The sequence below is a fragment of the Hylobates moloch genome, unplaced genomic scaffold (assembly GCF_009828535.3).
Source record: "Hylobates moloch isolate HMO894 unplaced genomic scaffold, HMol_V3 SCAFFOLD_14, whole genome shotgun sequence".
NCBI classification, from domain to species: Eukaryota; Metazoa; Chordata; class Mammalia; order Primates; family Hylobatidae; genus Hylobates; species Hylobates moloch.
The window spans coordinates 70,525,324-70,545,395 of NW_026652289.1; the positions used below are offsets into that span (position 1 = coordinate 70,525,324).

General features: G+C 50.4%; 3 protein-coding genes across 5 annotated transcripts; 1 reads left to right on the plus strand and 2 right to left on the minus strand.

Annotated features, from left to right (window-relative positions):
• Positions 1-520: 520 nt before the first annotated feature.
• HYPK (huntingtin interacting protein K) lies at positions 521-1,798 on the minus strand. The gene is made up of 4 exons (XM_032175406.2): positions 1,611-1,798; positions 1,209-1,264; positions 828-879; positions 521-686 (listed from the first exon to the last, which is right to left on the minus strand). The coding sequence occupies exons 1-4, from the start codon at positions 1,794-1,796 to the stop codon at positions 591-593; spliced, it is 390 nt and encodes a 129-aa protein (XP_032031297.1). The 5' UTR covers positions 1,797-1,798; the 3' UTR covers positions 521-590.
• A 100-nt stretch (positions 1,799-1,898) lies between these two features.
• Positions 1,899-8,544, plus strand: SERINC4 (serine incorporator 4). The gene is made up of 12 exons (XM_032175411.2): positions 1,899-2,505; positions 2,902-3,078; positions 3,253-3,431; positions 3,897-3,976; positions 4,684-4,777; positions 5,352-5,563; positions 5,768-5,863; positions 5,966-6,092; positions 6,486-6,558; positions 6,978-7,026; positions 7,173-7,326; positions 7,499-8,544. The coding sequence occupies exons 1-12, from the start codon at positions 2,404-2,406 to the stop codon at positions 7,710-7,712; spliced, it is 1,557 nt and encodes a 518-aa protein (XP_032031302.1). The 5' UTR covers positions 1,899-2,403; the 3' UTR covers positions 7,713-8,544.
• Positions 8,545-8,660: 116 nt separating this feature from the next.
• Positions 8,661-10,733, minus strand: SERF2 (small EDRK-rich factor 2). Of its 3 annotated transcripts, none has more exons than XM_032175408.3 (3): positions 10,325-10,733; positions 9,624-9,732; positions 8,661-8,997 (listed from the first exon to the last, which is right to left on the minus strand). In XM_032175408.3, exons 1-3 carry the CDS (start codon positions 10,329-10,331, stop codon positions 8,934-8,936), a joined length of 180 nt encoding a protein of 59 aa, XP_032031299.3. In that variant the 5' UTR covers positions 10,332-10,733; the 3' UTR covers positions 8,661-8,933. The 3 variants fall into 3 exon arrangements, with proteins under 3 accessions (XP_032031299.3, XP_032031301.1, XP_058283683.1); XM_032175410.3 differs by having other exon boundaries at positions 8,661-9,020; XM_058427700.1 differs by lacking the exon at positions 10,325-10,733 and having other exon boundaries at positions 9,624-9,736.
• Between the last annotated feature and the right edge of the window lie 9,339 nt (positions 10,734-20,072).

The window sequence follows — 20,072 nt, forward strand, 5'->3', positions numbered from 1 at the left end:
GTAGAGACGGGGTTTCACATGTTCGCCAGGCTGGTCTTGAATTCTTGACCTCGTGATCTGCCCACCTCGACCTCCCAAAGTGCTGGGATTAGAGGTGTGAGCCACGGCGCCCAAAATTTTTTTTTTAATCACTCGAAATCAAGCATGTTGTAGGTACCAAAATTCTAACTCAAGATGGCCTATCAACTGGGTTCATAACTTACATCTATCTATCTATATATATAGTGGCTCCTAGGCAGGTAGCTGGCCTTTTAGATATTCATAAGCTGTCTTGGAGACACATGCCATTTGAGTACAGTAACTCTGCTGAGACTCCAGATGTACCTTGAATACTGTTGAGAGCTAGTCAGATGAATGAGACTGGCCTGCCACCTAGCATCTGCACTTGAGGTATTCTCCTACACTGATTTTTCATACAGGTGTGCTAGATTTTAATGGGTCACTTAAATTCAGTTATTCTCCAACATATAAATTCCCCACAACATAGGCTATAGTATATACTCTACTTGACCCAAGATGATAAAACTGAAAAAGACAAAAATTTTTATTGCCATAAATTAATCCAGTAGGTATATTTGAGAAAGCACACATCAGTTGGTTAGGGCAATAAGCGCCTCTACCACGTTGCCCATGTGTTCCCGCAAACTGCGTTCTGCTGCTGCTCGAGATATCTCCATCTCGGTCATCTGCAGAAAAAAATCATGTTACATAGGTTCCCAGGTATTAATGTGCCACCAAATATACTGACTCCGCTTGTTTCAGGAAACAACCCAAATTAAGCAGAATAGCCTCCCCTCCCCATACACTAGTTAGGCACTACCACTCACTATCAGCTCCAGATCTTCCTTCTTGATAGTGACTTTTGCCAGTTCTTTCTCCCTGCAAAAATATTTAAATATATTAGTCCTCATTCTCAACCAACACCATAAACTCCCAGGAAGGGTCATTCCCAGATGTGCCCTGTAAATAAATCTTGATAAACCCTTGATTGAAAATAAAAACTCCAACTAATACTCCTTGCCCCTGGAGTCTTGGCAGCAGGTGTTGCCAGGAGGCCTTCTGCTAACAAGAGTAAAGTTGTGGCGCCTAGATCTGCAGGAATTTGTGATAAAGTTGAAAAACAGTATAAAGGCTTAATAATGGTTTTTATTTTGTCTGGGGACCGGGGAGGGAAGAACTGTTAAAGTTGGCTGCACCTGAAGACTTACCGCTCCTGTTTGGCTTTCTGCTCCCGGGACCTTCTGTCTCCAATCACAGACATGGCCTATTGGAAAGGCAGGTCTAGTTACTGCACCGCTACCCACAATTCCTAATAATCTAAAAGGCCAACAAAACAAGCGGTTCATGTATGGATTCACGATGACAAGTGTTACCAGGTAGCAAGGACTATGTTTAATTCCATTCTATGCACCTGAGGTCCCCTTAAGCCCACTATCAAGCTCCTTTAGGCAAGCGGCGCGCTCCGGTGACCGCTGTTTCCCTCGGCTATACCCTATTGCCTCCTCCTGCCATCGGGATCAGAACCCCGTCTTGGAGCGCTGGCTTCCAGCTACAGCCTCAGAGCCCCCTTTGCTCTCAGCCCGCCCCGACATGCTCTTGGCCAACCTTACCGTCTCCAGATTGGAACTCTGGATCTCCTTCTCCTCTGCATAGTCGGTGACCCGCTCCAAGTCCGCCGCACCGCTGTCATGTTTCCGTGGCTTCTCGGGAGGCCGCTCTGGTCCACTGGTCTCAGTCTCTAACTCCAGCTCCACATCCCCCTCGGTCGCCATATCTATTTCACCACGCCGCCGCATAAGCCCCACCTCACGCCAACTTCCGGCAACTGACACACAGCTTCCGCCCGGGGAGGAGGCGGGGCTGGCCCTGGGCCACACCTTTCTGCTCCAGTTCTAGAAGCTTCAGGGAGGAAGGGGGTTCGTCTCTCAGACTTCTTTTCGGGTTTGTACAGTGTTTTGTGCGAGGCCTTCTCTCAGACCTAACCCTTCACCGCTCCAGCCCACCTCACCGACATCCTTAACCACCTTATAAACTAGGAATAGTCCCCTCCACACAGAGACACGTACCCACCTCAGGGAACTCCTTTCAACCTGAATGACGTCTAATCCTAAACCAATAAAGAATGCTAATCCACAGGGGGCCAGATAGACAAACTGCCCCCTAATCTGGAGAGAACAGCCTGAGTGGCCGCAGTGTTGAGGCCCTGAGGACAAAGCTCCTTCACAGGGCATTCGCATTTACCGCAACCTGGAGGTCAGTGTTCTCTTCCGGACGTTCCCATTCTGCCCGGGACCAGGTGCTCAGCCCCAACACAGTGGCAGTCCAATGGGCTGAGGACAGAAGCAGCTGCTGCTCTCATCTGCCCTACATCTGGTGGACCTAAACCTAATCCCTGGGACAAGGATGGTGGGTGCCAAGGCCGGCCCCAGCCCCGGCACCTCCCTGGGCCTGGCACAACAGCGCAGCGGAGGCAGCAGTGTCCTAGTGAAAAGTCCCTTCTGTCAGGTGAGAGGGTGCGAAGGGGAGAGTGGCCGAAGCTGGGGAGGAAGACGTGCAGAAGCCAATAAAAACGACAGGCCTCTTTTCTCCTCTAATGTCGTTCTGGTTCGTTGCCCCCGGTAATCTGTAAATCTCTCACGCCATGTTCCTAGCCCCAGGTGTTTGGGTCTAGAGAAAGGTCAGATATCTCAAGCCTGCTTATAATGAAAGCCCTACTAAGTTGGCAGTGGAAGGCAATCCCAAATGGCTGGAATCAGCTTGAAACAGAACCTGAGTAAAAGGAAGAAAGGGGAAGGGGAAGTTTTGGAATTTAACCTCCTGGGTTAACCTCACACATACATTAACGTATGCCTTTCCTCAGCAAGTCTCCACCTCGCTGCCTTGCATCTGCTCTACTCCCAGGTGTGCTGCTGTGGACCTGCTCCTTGTGCCAGCTGCTGCCACTCTAGGTGGCCCTCTCTCACCGCATCCACTTGCAGCCGCCTGTTCTACATCCTCCTCCATGTGGGGGCCTCAGCAATCTGCTGCCTCCTGCTGTCAAGGACAGTAGTGGAAAGGGTGTGGGGCAAGACGCACAGGGTAAGTGAGAGGGGGTCGGGTTGTCAGGTGGGAAGAGAGAAAAGGAAAAACCCTAAGATAGAAAAGAGATTTCGGTTGGGGGCAGGAGACAAATGAGTGGTCATACCCGTGACAAGTAGGTACCTTTCCATGCATTATGACTTGTCCTGCCATTTCTCACACACACACTCCCAGATCCAGATGCCCTCGGGGTTGTGTGCCCACCTGTTTGGCCTCTCTGACTGTCCAGTGCTCAGTGGCTCTGGGGCTGTGTACCGAGTATGTGCAGGAACTGCCACCTTCCACCTGCTGCAGGCTGTGTTGTTGGTCCACCTCCACTCCCCCACCAGCCCACGGGCACAGCTGCATAATAGGTTTGTGTGTACTTTCTGGGTGGGGAGGGGACAGAGGAGGGAAAGTAGACACAAGCTGGGTAAAGGAAATTCCGGGATGAAGTAATAGCACCGTAAAAAGACATAAAACAGGTTTAAGTCCCTGCTTCTCGTGTACTTGCTGTGTAACCTTGAGCCAGACACTTATCCTCTTTGTGCTTCTAGCATCTAAAATGGAGATAACAGTGGGGTTATCTTGGTAACATAATCCTTTACAAACTGTAAAACATTGCCCAGATGCTATTAAAGTGTCTTTGAGTTAGAATTTGGAATAAGGTGCAGTAGGCTTGTCCCAGCCCCCTCTCATTTGGGATTGGTTCCTCCTCAGTTGTCTCGTCTGTCCTCTTTCCTAAATTTTTGGTTTCTCTTTTGCCTTTCCCCATAGGCACTCTTCACTGTCCTTTGCCTTTTCTCCTGAGTCCGTTTTTCTTTCTCCCTCCTAACCAGCTTCTGGCTCCTCAAGCTGCTGTTCCTGTTAGGTCTCTGTGCTCTTGCCTTCTGCATTCCTGATGAGCATCTCTTCCCAGGTACTCTCCCTCCCACACTCTTGGCAGGAGTAGGCTAAGTTTTCTAAGATAACAAGTGGATAAGAGGAGTGGCCGGGCGCGGTGGCTCACGCTTGTAATCCCAGCACTTTGGGAGGCTGAGGCGGGCGGATCACGAGGTCAGGAGATCAAGACCACGTGAAACCCCGTCTCTACTAAAAAATACAAAAAATTAGCCGGGCGTGGTGGCGGGCGCCTGTAGTCCCAGCTACTCGGAGAGGCTGAGGCAGGAGAATGGCGTGAACCCGGGAGGCGGAGCTTGCAGTGAGCCGAGATTGTGCCACTGCACTCCAGCCTGGGCGACAGAGTGAGACTCCGTCTCAAAAAAAAAAAAAAAGAAGCGGAGTAACGGCCAGGTGTGGTGGCTCACACCTGTAATCCCAGCACTTTGGGAGGCTGAGGCGGGTGGATCACGAGGTCAGGCGATTGAGACAATGCTGGCTAACATGGTGAAACCCTATCTCTACTAAAAATACAAAATATTAGCCGGGCGTGGTGGCACGCGCCTGTAATCCCAGCTACTCGGGAGGTGGAGGCAGGAGAATCACTTCAACCCGGGAGGCAGAGGTTGCAGTGAGCTGAGATCACACCACTGCACTCTAGCCTGCGTGACAGAGCAAGACTCCGTCTCAAAAAAAAAAAAAGAGTAACAATTTGACCACATTTTTCCACTGGTGCCCATCTTGCAGCATGGCATTACATTGGCATCTGTGGAGGCTTTGCATTCATCCTACTGCAGTTGGTGCTTATTACAGCTTTTGCCCATTCCTGGAACAAGAACTGGTAAGGGGCACATAACCCTAAAGGCTTTTCCTGGGGAGGTTTCTAATATTACTACGTGGAAAGGGCTGGGCAAAAGGCACGGCAGAGCACTGGTCCCACAGCTTCCCACTGAGCAGTATCAAAAAAGCTTAGGAATGTGATGATTGCGTGGGCCAAGCAGGATGGATAGTCACACCAGTCTTCTGAGAACAGGGGAGTAGTTGGTAATGGGTAAAAGAGTTGGAGCTCCGGCTGGGCACAGTGGGTCATGCCTGTAATCCCAGCACTTTGGGAGGCCAAGGTGGGTGAATCATGAGGTCAGGAGTTCGGACCAGCCTGGCCAACATGGTGAAACCCCATCTCTAGTAAAAATATAAAAGTTAGCTGGACATGATGGTAGGTGCCTGTAATCCCAGATACTCAGGAGGCTGAGTTAGGAGAATCACTTGAACCCAGGAGGCGGAGGTTGCAGTGAGCCAAGACCACACCATTGCACTCCAGCCTGGGTGACAGAGCAAGACTCCCATCTCAAAAAAAAAAAAAAAAAAAAAAAAAATGCTGGAGCTCCAAGCTATTGCCCGCTTTCCACCCTTAGGCAGACAGGTGCAGCTCAAGACTGCAGCTGGTTCCTGGCTGTCCTGCTGGCCACCCTAGGATTCTACAGCATGGCAGGTGTGGGAGCTGTGCTCCTATTTCGCTACTATACACACCCAGCTGGCTGCCTGCTTAACAAGATGCTCCTCAGTCTGCACCTTTGCTTCTGTGGCCTCATCTCCTTCCTCTCCATCGCTCCTTGCATCCGCCTCAGTGGGTACATGCCCCACAACATTCCAGGTTTTGGGGGCCTTAAAAGCATAGCAAGTTTCATTACCTCCCTAATCTCAATTATTTGATAAAAGAATCTCTGCTTCCCTACCTCCACCAAAGGATGGGGAGACAGAAGTACAAGTGGGGGTAGAAATGGAGGAAATTACCAGCCTGTAGACTAAAGCAATGATACTCACTCCCTAGAGCAACCCCGCTCTGGCCTTCTACAAGCTTCTGTCATCAGCTGCTATATCATGTATCTGACTTTCTCTGCGCTGTCCAGCCGTCCTCCAGAGAGAGGTAAGGGACAGGACCTGGATTCTCCATGCTAAGACCTTCTTTTGCCCCTGCCAAATACCTAGCTCATTGTTAATACCCATCTCTTCTGTTGTCCCTTCCCAGTAATCCTTCAAGGACAGAATCACACCCTGTGCCTGCCTGGCCTGAGTAAAATGGAACCCCAAACACCAGATATCTCTCTAGCAATGCTGAGTGCTAGCATCATGTATGCTTGTGTGCTTTTTGCTTGGTGCGTAAAGGTGTCAAGGGTGGAGGTATGAAAGGAGGGTGCCCAAGACAGGGAAGGATGGTCAGGACAATGTCTGGGACCATAGTTTATTTAAAGTTCAGAGCAAGACTAGAGTGAGAAAAGCTCCCCACAAACAGGGACAAATTCTAATAATAGTACTTTGTCAGATGATCTATATGAGATGAAGGGGGTGGGGGGGAATGATTTGAGAATTTAAAATATGTCCAAAGATCTTAGGGCTCTCACATGAATAGAATTCTAAATCTTTGGTGGAAAAGGGCACAGGGAGTATGGTACCCTTTTGAGGATTACCAATATGGACCAATTGGTAGTAAATGCCCCCAGATAATCCCTATTTAACTAAACCAGCTTAAGAACTCTATTCTTTCTCAGCAATGAGGCCTCCTACCTGGCTGAGGTATTTGGACCCTTGTGGATTGTCAAGGTTTACAGCTATGAGTTTCAGGTGAGGATAAAGAGCTCAATATCCCCAACATCCTCCCTCCCCAACACAAAGACACACACACATCCTACCAACCTCTACCCAGAATGCTCAGATTATAGCTGCTATTACCTTTTATTGAGTACCCACAATGTGCTAGGCAACTGTGCTAGATACTTTTACATAATCTCATTTAATTTAACCCTCACAACAACCCTGTGAGGTAGGTATTTGCTCCATTTTACAAATGGAGAAATCGAGGCACAAAAGATTAAAACATCTTACCAAAGTCCGCACAGCCAGTTAGATGCTGGAGCTAGAATTTGAACCCAGGTGTGCCTCCACTTTTTAATACTAGACCAATCTTTTCACAGGGGAAGTTTCCTAGATGAACACCCTCACATCTTTTAAGACCATTACAAAACCTGCGTTCTGTTTTGCAGAAGCCCTCACTATGTTTCTGCTGCCCTGAAACAGTGGAGGCAGACGAAGGTGAGTGCCAAGTGAGGAACCATAAGAAGTGGTAGATCTCTGTGGAGTGCCATAAGAACCCTCAAGAGCCTTAACAAAGGTAGTTGGGAGAGAGGGGAAGAGGTGTTTCAGCAGCACTGCTCCCAGCAGCCATTTCATCTCTCCAGGGCAAAGGGGTGGGGCTGCTACGCCAGCTGACCAAGAGACCCCTCCAGCTCCTACAGTCCAAGTCCAGCATCTTTCCTACAACTATTCTGCCTTCCACTTCGTCTTCTTCCTTGCCTCACTCTATGTCATGGTTACCCTTACCAACTGGTTCAGGTAAGATGGAGGTTGGCCTTAGATACTGTCCTGAGCTAGCTATTTTAAGGAAAGAGCAACTCAAGGCCATTCCAGACACACATGGGTCTGCCATTAAATTTGGTGAGGAGGTAGAACAGGTCTAAAAGCTAAGGCCCTTCATATTCTCTAACTAACGCCTTTGGTTACACAGCTATGAGGGAGCAGAACTGGAAAAGACCTTCATCAAGGGTAGCTGGGCCACCTTCTGGGTCAAGGTTGCCTCATGCTGGGCCTGCGTACTCCTCTATCTGGGGCTGTTACTGGCACCACTCTGTTGGTCCCCCACCCAGAAACCCCAGCCCCTTATCTTGAGGCACCGCCGCCACCGCATCACATCTCGAGATAACAAATATCCTCCAGTCTAACTCCTTTTCACAAACTGGGATTCCCTTGACATTGTACTCCTAGAGTTGGCTCAAGGGGAGCTGTCCAGCCCAGCTTAATACCTCAAGGACACATGGGGAGTTATCTCCCTTTGGGCTGAAGTCAATACTATGAACTGGAAGAAGTAGTCAAACACAGTCTAATGCGCTGGGCAGAGTGTCTGGCTCACTGGAGCTGTTACATCTGCATCCCAGCTCAAGAGCCTAACACCCAAATCGGCAGCTCAAGAAACACCGCTGATCCCAGCAGACAGTGTGGCACCAGCCCTTTCCTGGCTCTTGGGCTGGAAGTGGGGGTGGGGAAAGACCAACAGGGACTGAAGACTCGGCTCTGCCCTTGGAGAAAGGAAAATAAGCAGTTCAGCCCTGGGCACACGGATATAAGAAGCCCAGAACCACAGAACAAACCAGGGCATAGAAGAAAGGAGCACAGAGGCTACCCCAGGTTTTAATCCTGATCTTGAGGTCAAGGGAAGCGGGAAGACAAAACCACCCTCATTCCATGAGGAATGACAGAAGAGAATGTGAACACTTAACAGCAGCTGACCACGGGAAGTCGGTGAGCAGCAGGATTTTTTGGCCAACTTTCAAGCAGACGAACAAACTGAGGAAGAATGAGGAAAAGAGGCATAAACACAGATCTTGCAGCATTCACTCTTAGGCCAACTCCAACCTAGAGATGGTGTTCAAGGGTGGGGAACAAAAATCACAGAAAAGAAGTCTCTATGGTTCTTAGAGGATTCCTCTACCGCATATCCGGAGTACTTGTTTGGTTGTCATTGTATAATAAAGGCTTCTTCTGTGATGTTTCACTTATTAAGTCTACATATCCACAATCTGAGTCTAAACAGTTCTCCCTTTTTGGTGGGAAAGGGCAGTCATTCCTCCAACCCCATCCCCCCAAGTCCCCAGTCAAACCAGGCGCTCAAGGAATTACAAAGCTACTTTTAATACTTTGGGGTGAGCCCCACAGGAATAAAAAACACTGGGAAGGGGTAACCCCCTCACCCCGGGGAGTGGCCCAGGGGGAGAGAGGCTACCTGAGGGGAAGGAAGCACAAAAGGGACCCGCTGCAGACTCAGGGCAAAGGGAATGCCATCGGTGCTGGGACCTGTGAGCACTACAGGAGGAAACGCGAGCGTGGTGGGACTGGCTCCAGGCACACAGGCGAAGGGCAAGAGGGTTGGACACGAAGCCACAAAGCTACTTGGGTTCCTCCTTCTTCTCGTTTGCCTTTTTCTGCTTCTGCTGCATGATCTCCGAGTCCCTGGGGGTAGAGATGATGGGGCACTGGGAGGTACCAGAGGGCAAAAAGGACAAGATGCAGGGGGATGAAGGGCACAAAGGATAAGATGGAAGTGGATGGGACTAAGTTCAGCGTTTGGCTGCTGTACTCCCACCCTAGGAGAACAAGAAGAAGAGAGCTGAGGCTCAAAAGGCGACCAGTCTCCATCTGGCTGTTGCCCAAAGGGTCAGAAGTCTGGCGACACAGGCCCAAGGCTCTCTATTCTGTGTTGAGTACCACACCCAGCAACACCAGTGAGTAGGTTGGGAGAAGGGAGGAGAACCGAACAGCAAGGAGGGCCAAAAGTACTGGGCTGCCATAACCACAACTGTATTTGAAATGTGAAGCTCCCTGCCCTTGCCCTTAAGGTCAGACCCAGGGACGCCCAGAAATCAGACTGAGGGCAGGCGCCCGCCTCCGTCCTTTCCTGGAAGGCTGTGAGCTAACAATTTGGAGGGTGGGGAGGAAATAAAACCCTAGAGGAAGCAATGCACTCTGCTCCTCACGACTAGTCCACATTCAAGCCCTGAGGTAGCTCTCTTTCCTGCTATAACCCTTGGTCTAACCCAGGTCTCCACCGTCCCTTTCCCTCCCCTCCCTGGGGCTACCTCTGCTTGCGGGCGGCAGCAGAAAGCCCGTCATCTCGGCGCTTTCCCTTAACCGAGTCGCTCTGCTTTTTCATATTCTTCTGGCGGGCGAGCTCACGCTGGTTACCGCCTAAGGAAAGAAGATTAAAGGTGAGACGCGGGGGCCGCTCTGCCCACACACTGGCGACCCTTCTACCCCAGCGCGGCCAGCAGCAGGATCCAACACCACTTCAATCCCCGATCCCCGACAACGGCCCACTTCGAGGCCCAGGCTGCTTGGGGTAGTGGGGAGTGGCGAATCTGCCACGGGCCAGGTCAAAATACGGACTGGAGAAGGGAGATCCCAAGGGGCCAGCTGGAGGCGTGTTTTGGGGCGGCGTGGGGCCCAAACAGCTGGCAGGGTGTGTGTGAACAGTTTGGGTCTCCGTGGGGGATGGGCTGGCTTGTGGAGTAGGGGGCTCTGGGCCTATCACAGGGGCGCTGGCCTTCTCCTCACACCGCGGAAGATCCGGGAGGGCCCATGCCTAATGCGGGGGGTGGTCCCGTGAAGTAGCCGTGGGCAAGGGCTCGATTTCCGGGCACCGAGTGTGATGGTGACTACAGAGCGCGCCCACAGAAACGCCTCGCTAGGGAAGCTACGGAAGGTCAAAGCCGGCGCCTCGCCGGTGGTGTTTAGGGTGAACGGAAAGAAAAGGGCAAGGAGAAGGGGGCTCGGTGCTCACGGGTCATGGCGACGGCAGCGGCTCCGACCTGCCTCCGTTACGTGCCCTCGTTCTGTCGGACGTTGCAGGTCCCGCCCCTTCTCGCAACGTAGCGCAGTCGTTCCTTTCCTCCCCGCCCCTTCGCGCCCGGGAGCCGGCTCCCATTGGACAAGAAAAAGCACGTGGGTCCACGGGTCGTGCTAAAGCCGGGGTGGGCAAGTGGCGAAGGGTCGCAGGCGGAGCGCTCAGCGTGGGGCGGAGCTTCCCGAGTGAGACGTAGATACGGGCCTGGAGAAACTAGGCCGGGTCACGTGGGCAGTGTGGGGGTGGAGGGGTGCGGCTGGCGATGTGGCGCTCCCGCGAGCTCGAGCACGTGACCGTGCAGAGTGACCTCATGCGGGGACAATTTGGGGTACTGACAAAGTCGCCCTGAAATAACGCCTGGAGACAGAGGGCGGGGTTTCAGCCAGTTCTGTGTTACGAGTACTCTACGACTAAACTTGTTCTTACTTAGGACCACCTCTCAGCCACTTCCTTGGACACAAGTTGTTCACAGCTCGCTTAAAATCAAGTACAAACACAACTTCAGAAACCCGCTTCTACTCCCATTGTCCCCTTCCACGCCCCTTCACTGTAGAAAATCGCGGCAACATCTGGTATTTCCTAAAACTCTTCCCTGTTCGTTTTCCCTCAGAAACTTTAAATGTGAAGATGCAGCTTGGAAGTATCGGAGGACTCCAAAAGTCACAGACTGTGGAGTTGAATCAGTGGCTGAGATTAGATAATGCACATATTCGCCTTTCCCCTCTGGACCTTTCCTCACTGTACCATCGCCACCAGCCACACCCGGTTTTGTATTAAGACCCTGGAGGGCCGGGCGCGGTGGCTCACGCCTGTAATCCCAGCACTGTGGGAGGCCGAGGGGGCGCAGATCAGGAGGTCAGGAGTTGGAGACCAGCAGCCTGACCAACATGATGAAACCCCGTCTCTACTAAAAATACAAAAAATTAGCCGGGCGTGGTGGCGCGCCTGTAATCCCAGCTACTTGGGAGGCTGAGGCAGGAGAAACGCTTGAACCCGGGAGGCGGAGGTTGCAGTGAGCCGAGATCGCGCTATTGCACTCCAGCCCAGGCGACAGTGCGAGATCCCAACTAAAAAAAAAAAAGAGTTAATAAGAATTAGCCGGGTGTGGTGGCGGGCGCCTGTAGTCCCAGCTACTCAGGAGGCTGAGGCAGGAGAATGGCGTGAACCCGGGAGATGGAACTTGCAGTGAGCCGAGATTGCACCACTGCACTCTAGCCTGGGCGACAGAGCGAGACTGCGTCTCAAAAAAAAAAAAAAGTTAATAAGAAAGGCTGGGCAAGATGGCTCACGCCTGTAATCCCAACACCTTGGCAGGCCGAGGCAAGCAGATCACCTGAAGTCATGAGTTCGAGACCCTCCTGGCCAACACAGTGAAACCCCATCTGTACTAAAAATACAAAAATTAGCTGGGCATGGTGGCGCGCGTCTGTAGTCGCAGCTACTCAGGAGGCTGAAGCAGGAGAATCACTGGAACCCAGGCGGCGGAGGTTGCAGTGAGCCAAGATGGTACCACTGTACTCCAGCCTGGCAACAGAGCGAGACTGCATCTCAAAAAAAAAAAAAAAAGAGGCTGGGTGCAGTGGCTCACGCCTGTAATCCCAGCACTTTGGGACGCAGAGGCGGGTGGATCACGAGGTCAGGACATCCAGACCATCCTGGCTAACATGGTGAAACCCCGTCTCTACTAAAAATACAAAAAAAAAAAAAAAAAAAAAAAATAGCTGGGTGTGGTGGCGGGCGCCTGTGCAGTCCCAGCTACCTGAGAGGCTGAGGTCGGAGAACCCTGTGAACCCAGGAGGAGGAGCTTGCAGTGAGCCAAGATCATGCCACTGCACTCCAGCCCGGGCAACAGAGCCAGACTCCATCTCAGAAAAAAAAAAAAAAAAAAAGAGTTAATAAGAGACACCCAAGCTGGAGTGCAATGGCGTGATCTCGGCTCACTGCAACTTCTGCTTCCTGTGTTCAAGCTATTCTCCCACCTCAGCCTCCCGAGTAGCTGCGATTACAGGCACCTGCCATCATGCCCTGCTAATTTTTGTATTTTTGTTTTTCTGGAGATGGGGTTCCATCATGTTGGCCAGGCTGGTCTAGAACTCCTGATCTCAGGTGATCCGCCCGCCTCAGCCTCCCAAAGTGCTAGGATTACAGGTGTGAGCCACAGTGCACAGCCGGCATTGGGTATATCTTGATGAGCAGAGCATATTCCTATAATCGTGAAAGATACAAAGAGAAAAAGCTCTCTCACACTTTCTCTCTCTCCCTCTCCGTCTGCATCTCTCTCTAATATCCATATATGTATTTATATGTCTGTGTGTCTATATATATGAATTTTTGGTTTTTTTTTTGAGGCAGAGTCTTACTCTGTCACCCAGACTGGAGTGCAGTGGCATGCTCTTGGCTCACTGCAACCTTCACCCTCTTGGATTCAAGCGATTCTCCTTTCTCAGCCTCCCGAGTAGCTGGGATTACAGGCACCCACCACCACGCCCGGATAATTTTTTTTTTTTTTTTTTGAGATGGAGTCTTGCTCTGTCACCCAGGTTGGAGTACAGTGGCACGATTTTGGCTCACTGCAACCTCCACCTCCCAGGTTCAAGCAATTCTCCTGCCTCAGCTTCCCAAGTAGCTGGGCCTACAGGCGCATGCCACCACGCCCGGCTAATTTTTGTATTTTTTAGTAGAGATGGGCTTTCACCATGTTGGTCAGGCTGGTCTCAAACTCCTGACCTCAGGTGATCCACCTGCCGTGGCCTCCCACAGTGCTGGGATTACAGGCGCAAGCCACTGTGCCCCGACTGTACTTTTTTTTTAGTAGAGACATGGTTTCACCATGTTGGCCAGGCTGGTCTCGAACTCTTGACCTCAAGTGATCCACCCACCGCAGCCTCCCAAAGTGCTGGGATTACAGGCTTGAGCCACCACGCCCAGCCTATATATGAAAACTGATTGTGATAATAGCTTTAAAGGAAAATAGCAGATTCCACGCAAGGATGATATTCAAAATGTCTCGCAGTGCACACAGCTTAAGCACTGACCCATAAAAACAGATGTCAGTGTAATTTGAATGAAGACTCTGTGAACAATTCCACCTGGTATGAAGTAACTAAATAGTACTGCTGGTGCTATGAAGGGAGTACACCTGTGGACTCTGTAGACTTTAATTTTGATTAGGGAGGTGAAGTAAGTGATATTTGAGCTAAAGCAAAAAGATGAGAAATTAGCCAAGCCCAGGAGGGAAGGGCAGGGAGAACATTTCAGGAGGGAACAGCACGTGTGAAGGCCCTAAGGCCCTCCTCCCTCAGGTCATCCCATCAAGAGCCACAGGATTATTGTGTAGGTAAAGGGCAAGTCACTAATGCCTAATGAGCAGGGTGATGTGAAACTAGGTCAAACAGGGAGGTAGGGTTGTGACAAGATCCGAGTTACTACTGCTAATATAACTACTAGCTAACAGGTGGGTTTTTATTTGGTACATTTAGTGTACTTTTCTTTTTCTTCTTTTTTTAGACGGAGTCTCACTTTGTCGCCCAGGCTGGAGTGCAGTGGCGCCATCTCGGCTCACTGCAAGCTCCGCCTCCCGGGTTCACGCCATTCTCCTGCCTCAGCCTCCCAAGTAGCTGGGATTACAGGCGCCCGCCACCACGCCCGGCTAGTTTTTTGTATTTTTAGTAGAGACGGGGTTTCACCGTGTTAGCCAGGATGGTCTCGATCTCCTGACCTCGTGATCTGCCCACCTTGGCCTCCCAAAGTGCTGGGATTACAGGCGTGAGCCACCAAGCCCAGCCCTAGTGTACTTTTCTTATTTGAGCCTTACGATGACCTTTTGAGGTGTCATTATCCCCCTCCTACCGATTTAGAAACCTCAGCCCTGGCGGGTTAAATAACTTTCTCAACGAAACTGAGATAATAAGGGGTGGAGCTGAGAGTCTAACCCAGCCTGTGCTCTTCATTAGCAGAGTGTAAGTTTTGAAAAGATCACTTTACCAGTAGAGAATGGATTACAGCAGATGAACAGAAATGAGGAGAGCAGTCAGGAGACTATCACAGGCAACAGGCTCTAGGTCTCAGTTTAAATGTTACCTCATGGAGGCTGCAGTGAGCTATGATCATGCCACTGCACTCCAGCCTGGGTGACAGAATGAGACCCTGTCTCAAAAAACAAACAAATAAATAAATATTACCTCAGAAGTTGTACTCTACAAGCAAGGCACTAAAAAGCTGGTTGAAGGCCGGACGCAGTGGCTCATGCCTGTAATCCCAGCACTTTGGGAGGCCGAGGCGGGTGGATCACGAGGTCAGGAGATGAAGACCATCCTGGATAACACAGTGAAACCCTGTCTCCAGGTCGGGCACGGTGGCTCATGCCTGTAATCCCAGCACTTTGGGAGGCCGAGGCGGGTGGATCACCTGAGATCAGAAGTATGAGACCAGCCTGGCCAACATGGCAAAACCCCATCTCTACTTAAAAAATACAAAAATTAGCCAGGCGTGGGGCGTGGTGGTGCACGCCTGTGAATCGCTTGCCCCCGGAAGGCGGAGGTTGTGGTGAGTCGAGATCGCACCACTGCACTCCAGCCTGGGTGACAGAGCGAGACTCTATCTCAAAAAAAAAAGAAAAAGAAAAAGAAAAAAAGACAACACAGTAATAACTATAAACTACATATTATTGGTTTGTGCAGCTGAACCCCTAATATTCCCAACATTCCTCCTTTATCACTGAAGAGCAATGCAGTTTTGAGAAATTCTCGGCTGGACATGGTGGCTCACACCTGTAATCTCAGCACTTTGGGAAGCCAACAGGGAGGATCCCTTGAGGCCAGGAGTCTGAGACAAGCTTGGGCAATATAGTGAGACCCTGTCTCTACAAAAAATTTTAAAATTAGGCTGGACATGGTGGCTCATACCTGTAATCCCAGCACTTTGGGAGGCCTAGGCAGGCAGATCGCTTGAGGTCAGGAGTTCAAGACCAGCCTGGCCAACATGGTGAAAACCCATCTCTACTAAAAATAACAAAAATTAGCCAGGCATGGTCCACATACCTGTAATCCCAGCTACTCGAGAGGCTGAGGCTAGAGAATTGTTTGCACCTGGGAGGAGGAGGTTGCAGTCAGCCACGATTGCACCACTGCACTCCAGCCTGGGTGATAGAGTGAGACACCATCTCAAAAAAAAAAAAAAAAAAAAAAAAAAACCAAAACAAAAAAAGCCTAAAATCTAGCCAGGTGTGGTGGTGTGTACCTATAGTCCCAGCTACTCGAGGGTGTGAGGTGGGAGGATGGCTTGAGCTCAGGAGGTTGACGCTGCAGTGAGCTGTCATCATACCACAGCACTCCAGCCTGGGCAACAGAGCAAGACCCTGTCTCAAAAAAAAAAAAAAAATCTAGCTGGGCAAGGTGGCTCATGCTTGTAATCTCAGCATTTTGGGAGGCCGAGGTGGGCAAACCACCTGAGGTCAGGGGTTCAAGACCAGCTTGACCAACATGGTAAAACCCCCGTCTCTACTAAAAATACAAAATTAGCCGGGCGTGGTGGCACATACCTGTAACCCCAGCTACTCGGGAGTCTGAGGCAGGAGAATCACTTGAACCCGGGAGGCAGAGGTTGCAGTGAGTGGAGATTGCGCCATTGCATTCCAGCCTGGGCAGCAAGAGTGAAACTCTGTCTCAAAAAAAAAAAAGAAAAAGAAATTCTTCCCCTCCAGCCTATACGCCAAGGGTGGTACTGAATGGCTAAGTCAATCAAAGTAAACTAATCCCTTTTAATATTGAATGGTTTAAGAACCCAGGCCTGGCCAGGCGTGGTGGCTCACGCCTGTAATCCCAGCACTTTGGGAGGCCGAGGCGGGCAGATCATGAGGTCAGGATATCAAGACCATCCTGGCTAACACGGTGAAACCCCGTCACTACTAAAAATACAAAAAATTAGCTGGGCTTGGTGGCGGGCGCCTGTAGTCCCAGCTACTTGGGAGGCTGAGGCAGGAGAATGGCATAAACCCAGGAGGCGGAGTTTGTAGTAAGCTGAGACTGTGCCACTGCACTCCAGCCTGGGCCACAGAGCAGACTCCGTCTCAAAAAAAAAGAACCTAGGCCTAAGCAGATTATTTTGTGGTATTCACCTGGTAACAGTTACTGGTTCAGGAGTGAGCATGTGGCCTAAATTAGCCTGATCAGACCAAAGAGAAGGACTTTTTTTCCATTGCTAGGGTGGTGACAATGCTGTTTCCCATTGACATGAATGAGGAAACACATAGCCCATACTGCTCCTAGCAGCTCTAGTCTATCACCTAGAAGAGAGCCAGCCTTAGGTTGAAGCAAATGAGTAGCAGAAAGAATCTTGGTACTTGGTCATGCTGTTGGACCACTGGATACCTCAACTGTAACATTTGTTCTACATTGAGTTTCCCGGTGTGGGAACTACCATATTGTTTTGTTGGTTTAAGCTACCTTGAGTCAGATTTCTGTTACTTCAGCCAAATACTTTTAATCAAACACAGACAAGAGAAACAGCATATACCAAGGCCCTGAGAGGGAGATAAGCTTGGATAATTAGATGCATTTAGGCCTTACGTAATGAAATGGTCCCGTCAGATTACCTTAAAGTGCAACCAGCTCTTTCCATGCATACCAAACATCAACCAGCATTTTTTTTTTTTTTTTTTTTTTTTTGAGACAGAGTCTCACTCTGTGGCCCAGGCTGGAGTGCAGTGGCATGATCTCGGCTCACTGCAAGCTCCGCCTCCTGGGCTCATGCCATTCTCCTGCCTCAGCCTCCCGAGTAGCTGGGACTACAGGCGCCCGCCACCATGCCTGGCTAATTTTTTGTATTTTTAGTAGAGACGGGGTTTCACCGTGTTAGTCAGGATGGTCTCGACCTCCTGACCTCATGATCCGCCTGCCTCGGCCTCCCAAAGTGCTGGGATTACAGGCGTGAGCCACTGTGCCTGGCCTTCAACCAGGTTTTTTGTGCCTTGCTTGTAGAGATGAATCTAGAGCCAAGGATCACCAAGCATTGGAGAAAACAGTCCTAACATAAAAATAGACCCCAAAAAAACACAAGCAGAAAATTCAGTCTCATGGCTGGGCATGGTGGCTCATGCCTGTAATCCCAGCACTTTGGGAGGCCGAGACGGGCAGATCACTTGAGGTCAGGAGTACAAGACTAGCCTGGCCAAAATGGTGAAACCCAGTCCCTACTAAAAATACAAAAATTAGTGGGGTGTGGGGGCGTGCACCTGTAATTCCAGCTATTTGGGAGGCTGAGGCGCAAGAATTGCTTGAACCCAGGAGGCGGAGGTTGCAGTGAGCTGAGATCAAGCCACTGAACTCTAGCCTGGGTGACACAGCAAGAATCTGTCTCAAAAAAAAGAAAAAAGAAAAGAAAAAGAAAATTCAGTCCCAGAGGATACAGAAACAATTCAGTTGCAAGACCACAAGAAAATCGGAGACACAGGACTATAAATAGTATTCTTTGAGAGAGAGGGTATTGAACAACAATAGGGAGTTTATAAAAACAGATATTCAAAAAACAGCCAGGAGTGGTGGTATGCACCTGTAGTCCTAGCTACTCAGGAGGCTGAGATGGGAGGATTGCTTGAACCCAGGAATTCAAAGTTGCAGTGAGTCGTGATCTCCCCACCGTACTCCAGCATGGGTAACAGAGCAAGACTATGTCTCTAAAAAAAAAGGAAAAAATAAAAGAAAGAAAGAAACATTCAGACCAGGCGCAGTGGCTCACGCCTGTAATCCCAGCACTTTGGGAGGCCGAGGCAGGCGGATCATGAGGTCAGGAGATCGAGACCATCCTGGCTAACATAGTGAAACCCTGTCTCTACTAAAAATACAAAAAATTAGACGGGCATGGTGGCAGGCACCTGTAGTCCCAGCTACTCGGGAGGCTGAGGCAGGAGAATGGCGTGAACCTGGGAGGCGGGGCTTGCAGTGAGCAGAGATCATGTCACTGCACTCCAGCCTGGGCGACAGAGCGACTCCGTCTCAAAAAAAAAAAAAAAAAAAAACATTCAGGCAGGGTGCGGTGGATCACGCCTGTCATCCCAGCACTTTGGGAGGCTGAGGCGGGTGGATCATTTGAGGCCAGGAGTTGGCGACTCACCTGGCCAACATGGTCAAACCTCATCTCTACTAAAAATACAAAAATTAGCCAGGTGTGGTGGCAGGCGCCTGTAATCCCAACTACTTGGGAGGCTGAGGCAGGAGAATAGCTTGAACCTAGGAGATGGGGGTTTCAGTGAGCCAAGATTGCGCCACTGCACTCCAGCCTGGGCAGCAGAGTGAGACTCTGTCTCAAAAAAAAAAAAAAAAAGTAATAAAAGAATAAATAAGGGCCAAGCACGGTGGCTCACGCCTGTAATCCCAGCACTTTGGGAGGCTGATGTGGGCGGATCACCTGAGGTCATGAGTTCAAGACCAGCCTGGCCAACATGGCAAAACCTTGTCTCTACTAAAAATACAAAAATTAGCCAAGTGTGATGGTGTGCGCCTATAGTCCCAGCTACTTGGGAGGCTGAGGTGGGAGAATCACTTGAACCCGGTAGGTGGAGGTTGCAGTGAGCCAAGATCACGTCATTGCACTCCAACTTGGGCGACAGAGTGAGACTCTTTCTCAAAAAAATTAATTAGGGCCGGGCACGGTGGCTCACACCTGTAATCCCAGCCCTTTGGGAGGCCGAGGTGGGCGGATCACAAGGTCAGGAGTTTGAGACCAGCCTGGCCAACATGATGAAAGCTCGTCTCTACTAAAAATACAAAAAAAAAAAAAAAAATAGCTGGGCGTGGTGGCACTTGCTTGTAGTCCCAGCTACTCCAGAAGGCTGAGGCAGGAGAATCACTTGAACCCAGGAGGTGGAGGTTTCAGTGAGCCAAGATCACGTCACCACACTCCAGTGTGGGTGACACAGGAAGATTCCATTTCCGTTTCAAAAAAAAAAAAAAAAAAATTAGCCAGATGTGGTGGTGTGTGCCTGTAGGCCCAGCTATTTGGGAGGCTGAGGGTGGGAGGATTGCTTGAGCCAAGGAGGTTGAGGCTGCAGTGAGCTATGATTGTGTCACTGCACTCCAGCCTGGGCAACAGGGCAAAATTCTGTCTCTTAAAAAAAATTATGAAGCCAGGCATGGTGGCTCATGCCTGTAATCCCAGCACTTTGGGAGGCCAAGGCGGGTGGATCACTTGAGGCCAGGAGTTCGAGACCAGCCTAGCCAACATAATGAAGCCCCGTCTCTACTAAAAGAATATACAAAAATTAGCCAGGCATGGCGGCACATGGCTGTAGTCCCAGCTACTCAAGAGGCTGAGGCACAAGAATTGCTTGAACCCAGAAGGCAGAGGTTGCAGTGAGCCGAGATCGTGCCACTGCACTCCAGCCTGGGCAACAGAGTGAGACTGTCTCAAAAAAAAAAAAAAAAAAAAAGTTGGCCGGGCATGGTGGCTCACACCTGTAATCCCAGCACTTTGGGATGCCAAGGTGGGCGGATCACGAGGTCAGGAGATTGAGACCATTCTGACCAAAGTGGTGAAACCCTGACTCTACTAAAAATACAAAAATTGGCTGAGTGTGGTGGCATGTGCCTGTAATCCCAGGTACTCAGGAGGCTGAGGCAGGAGAGTGGCTTGAACCCGGGAGGTGGAGATTGCAGTGAGCTGAAATTGTGCCACTGCACTACAGCCTGGT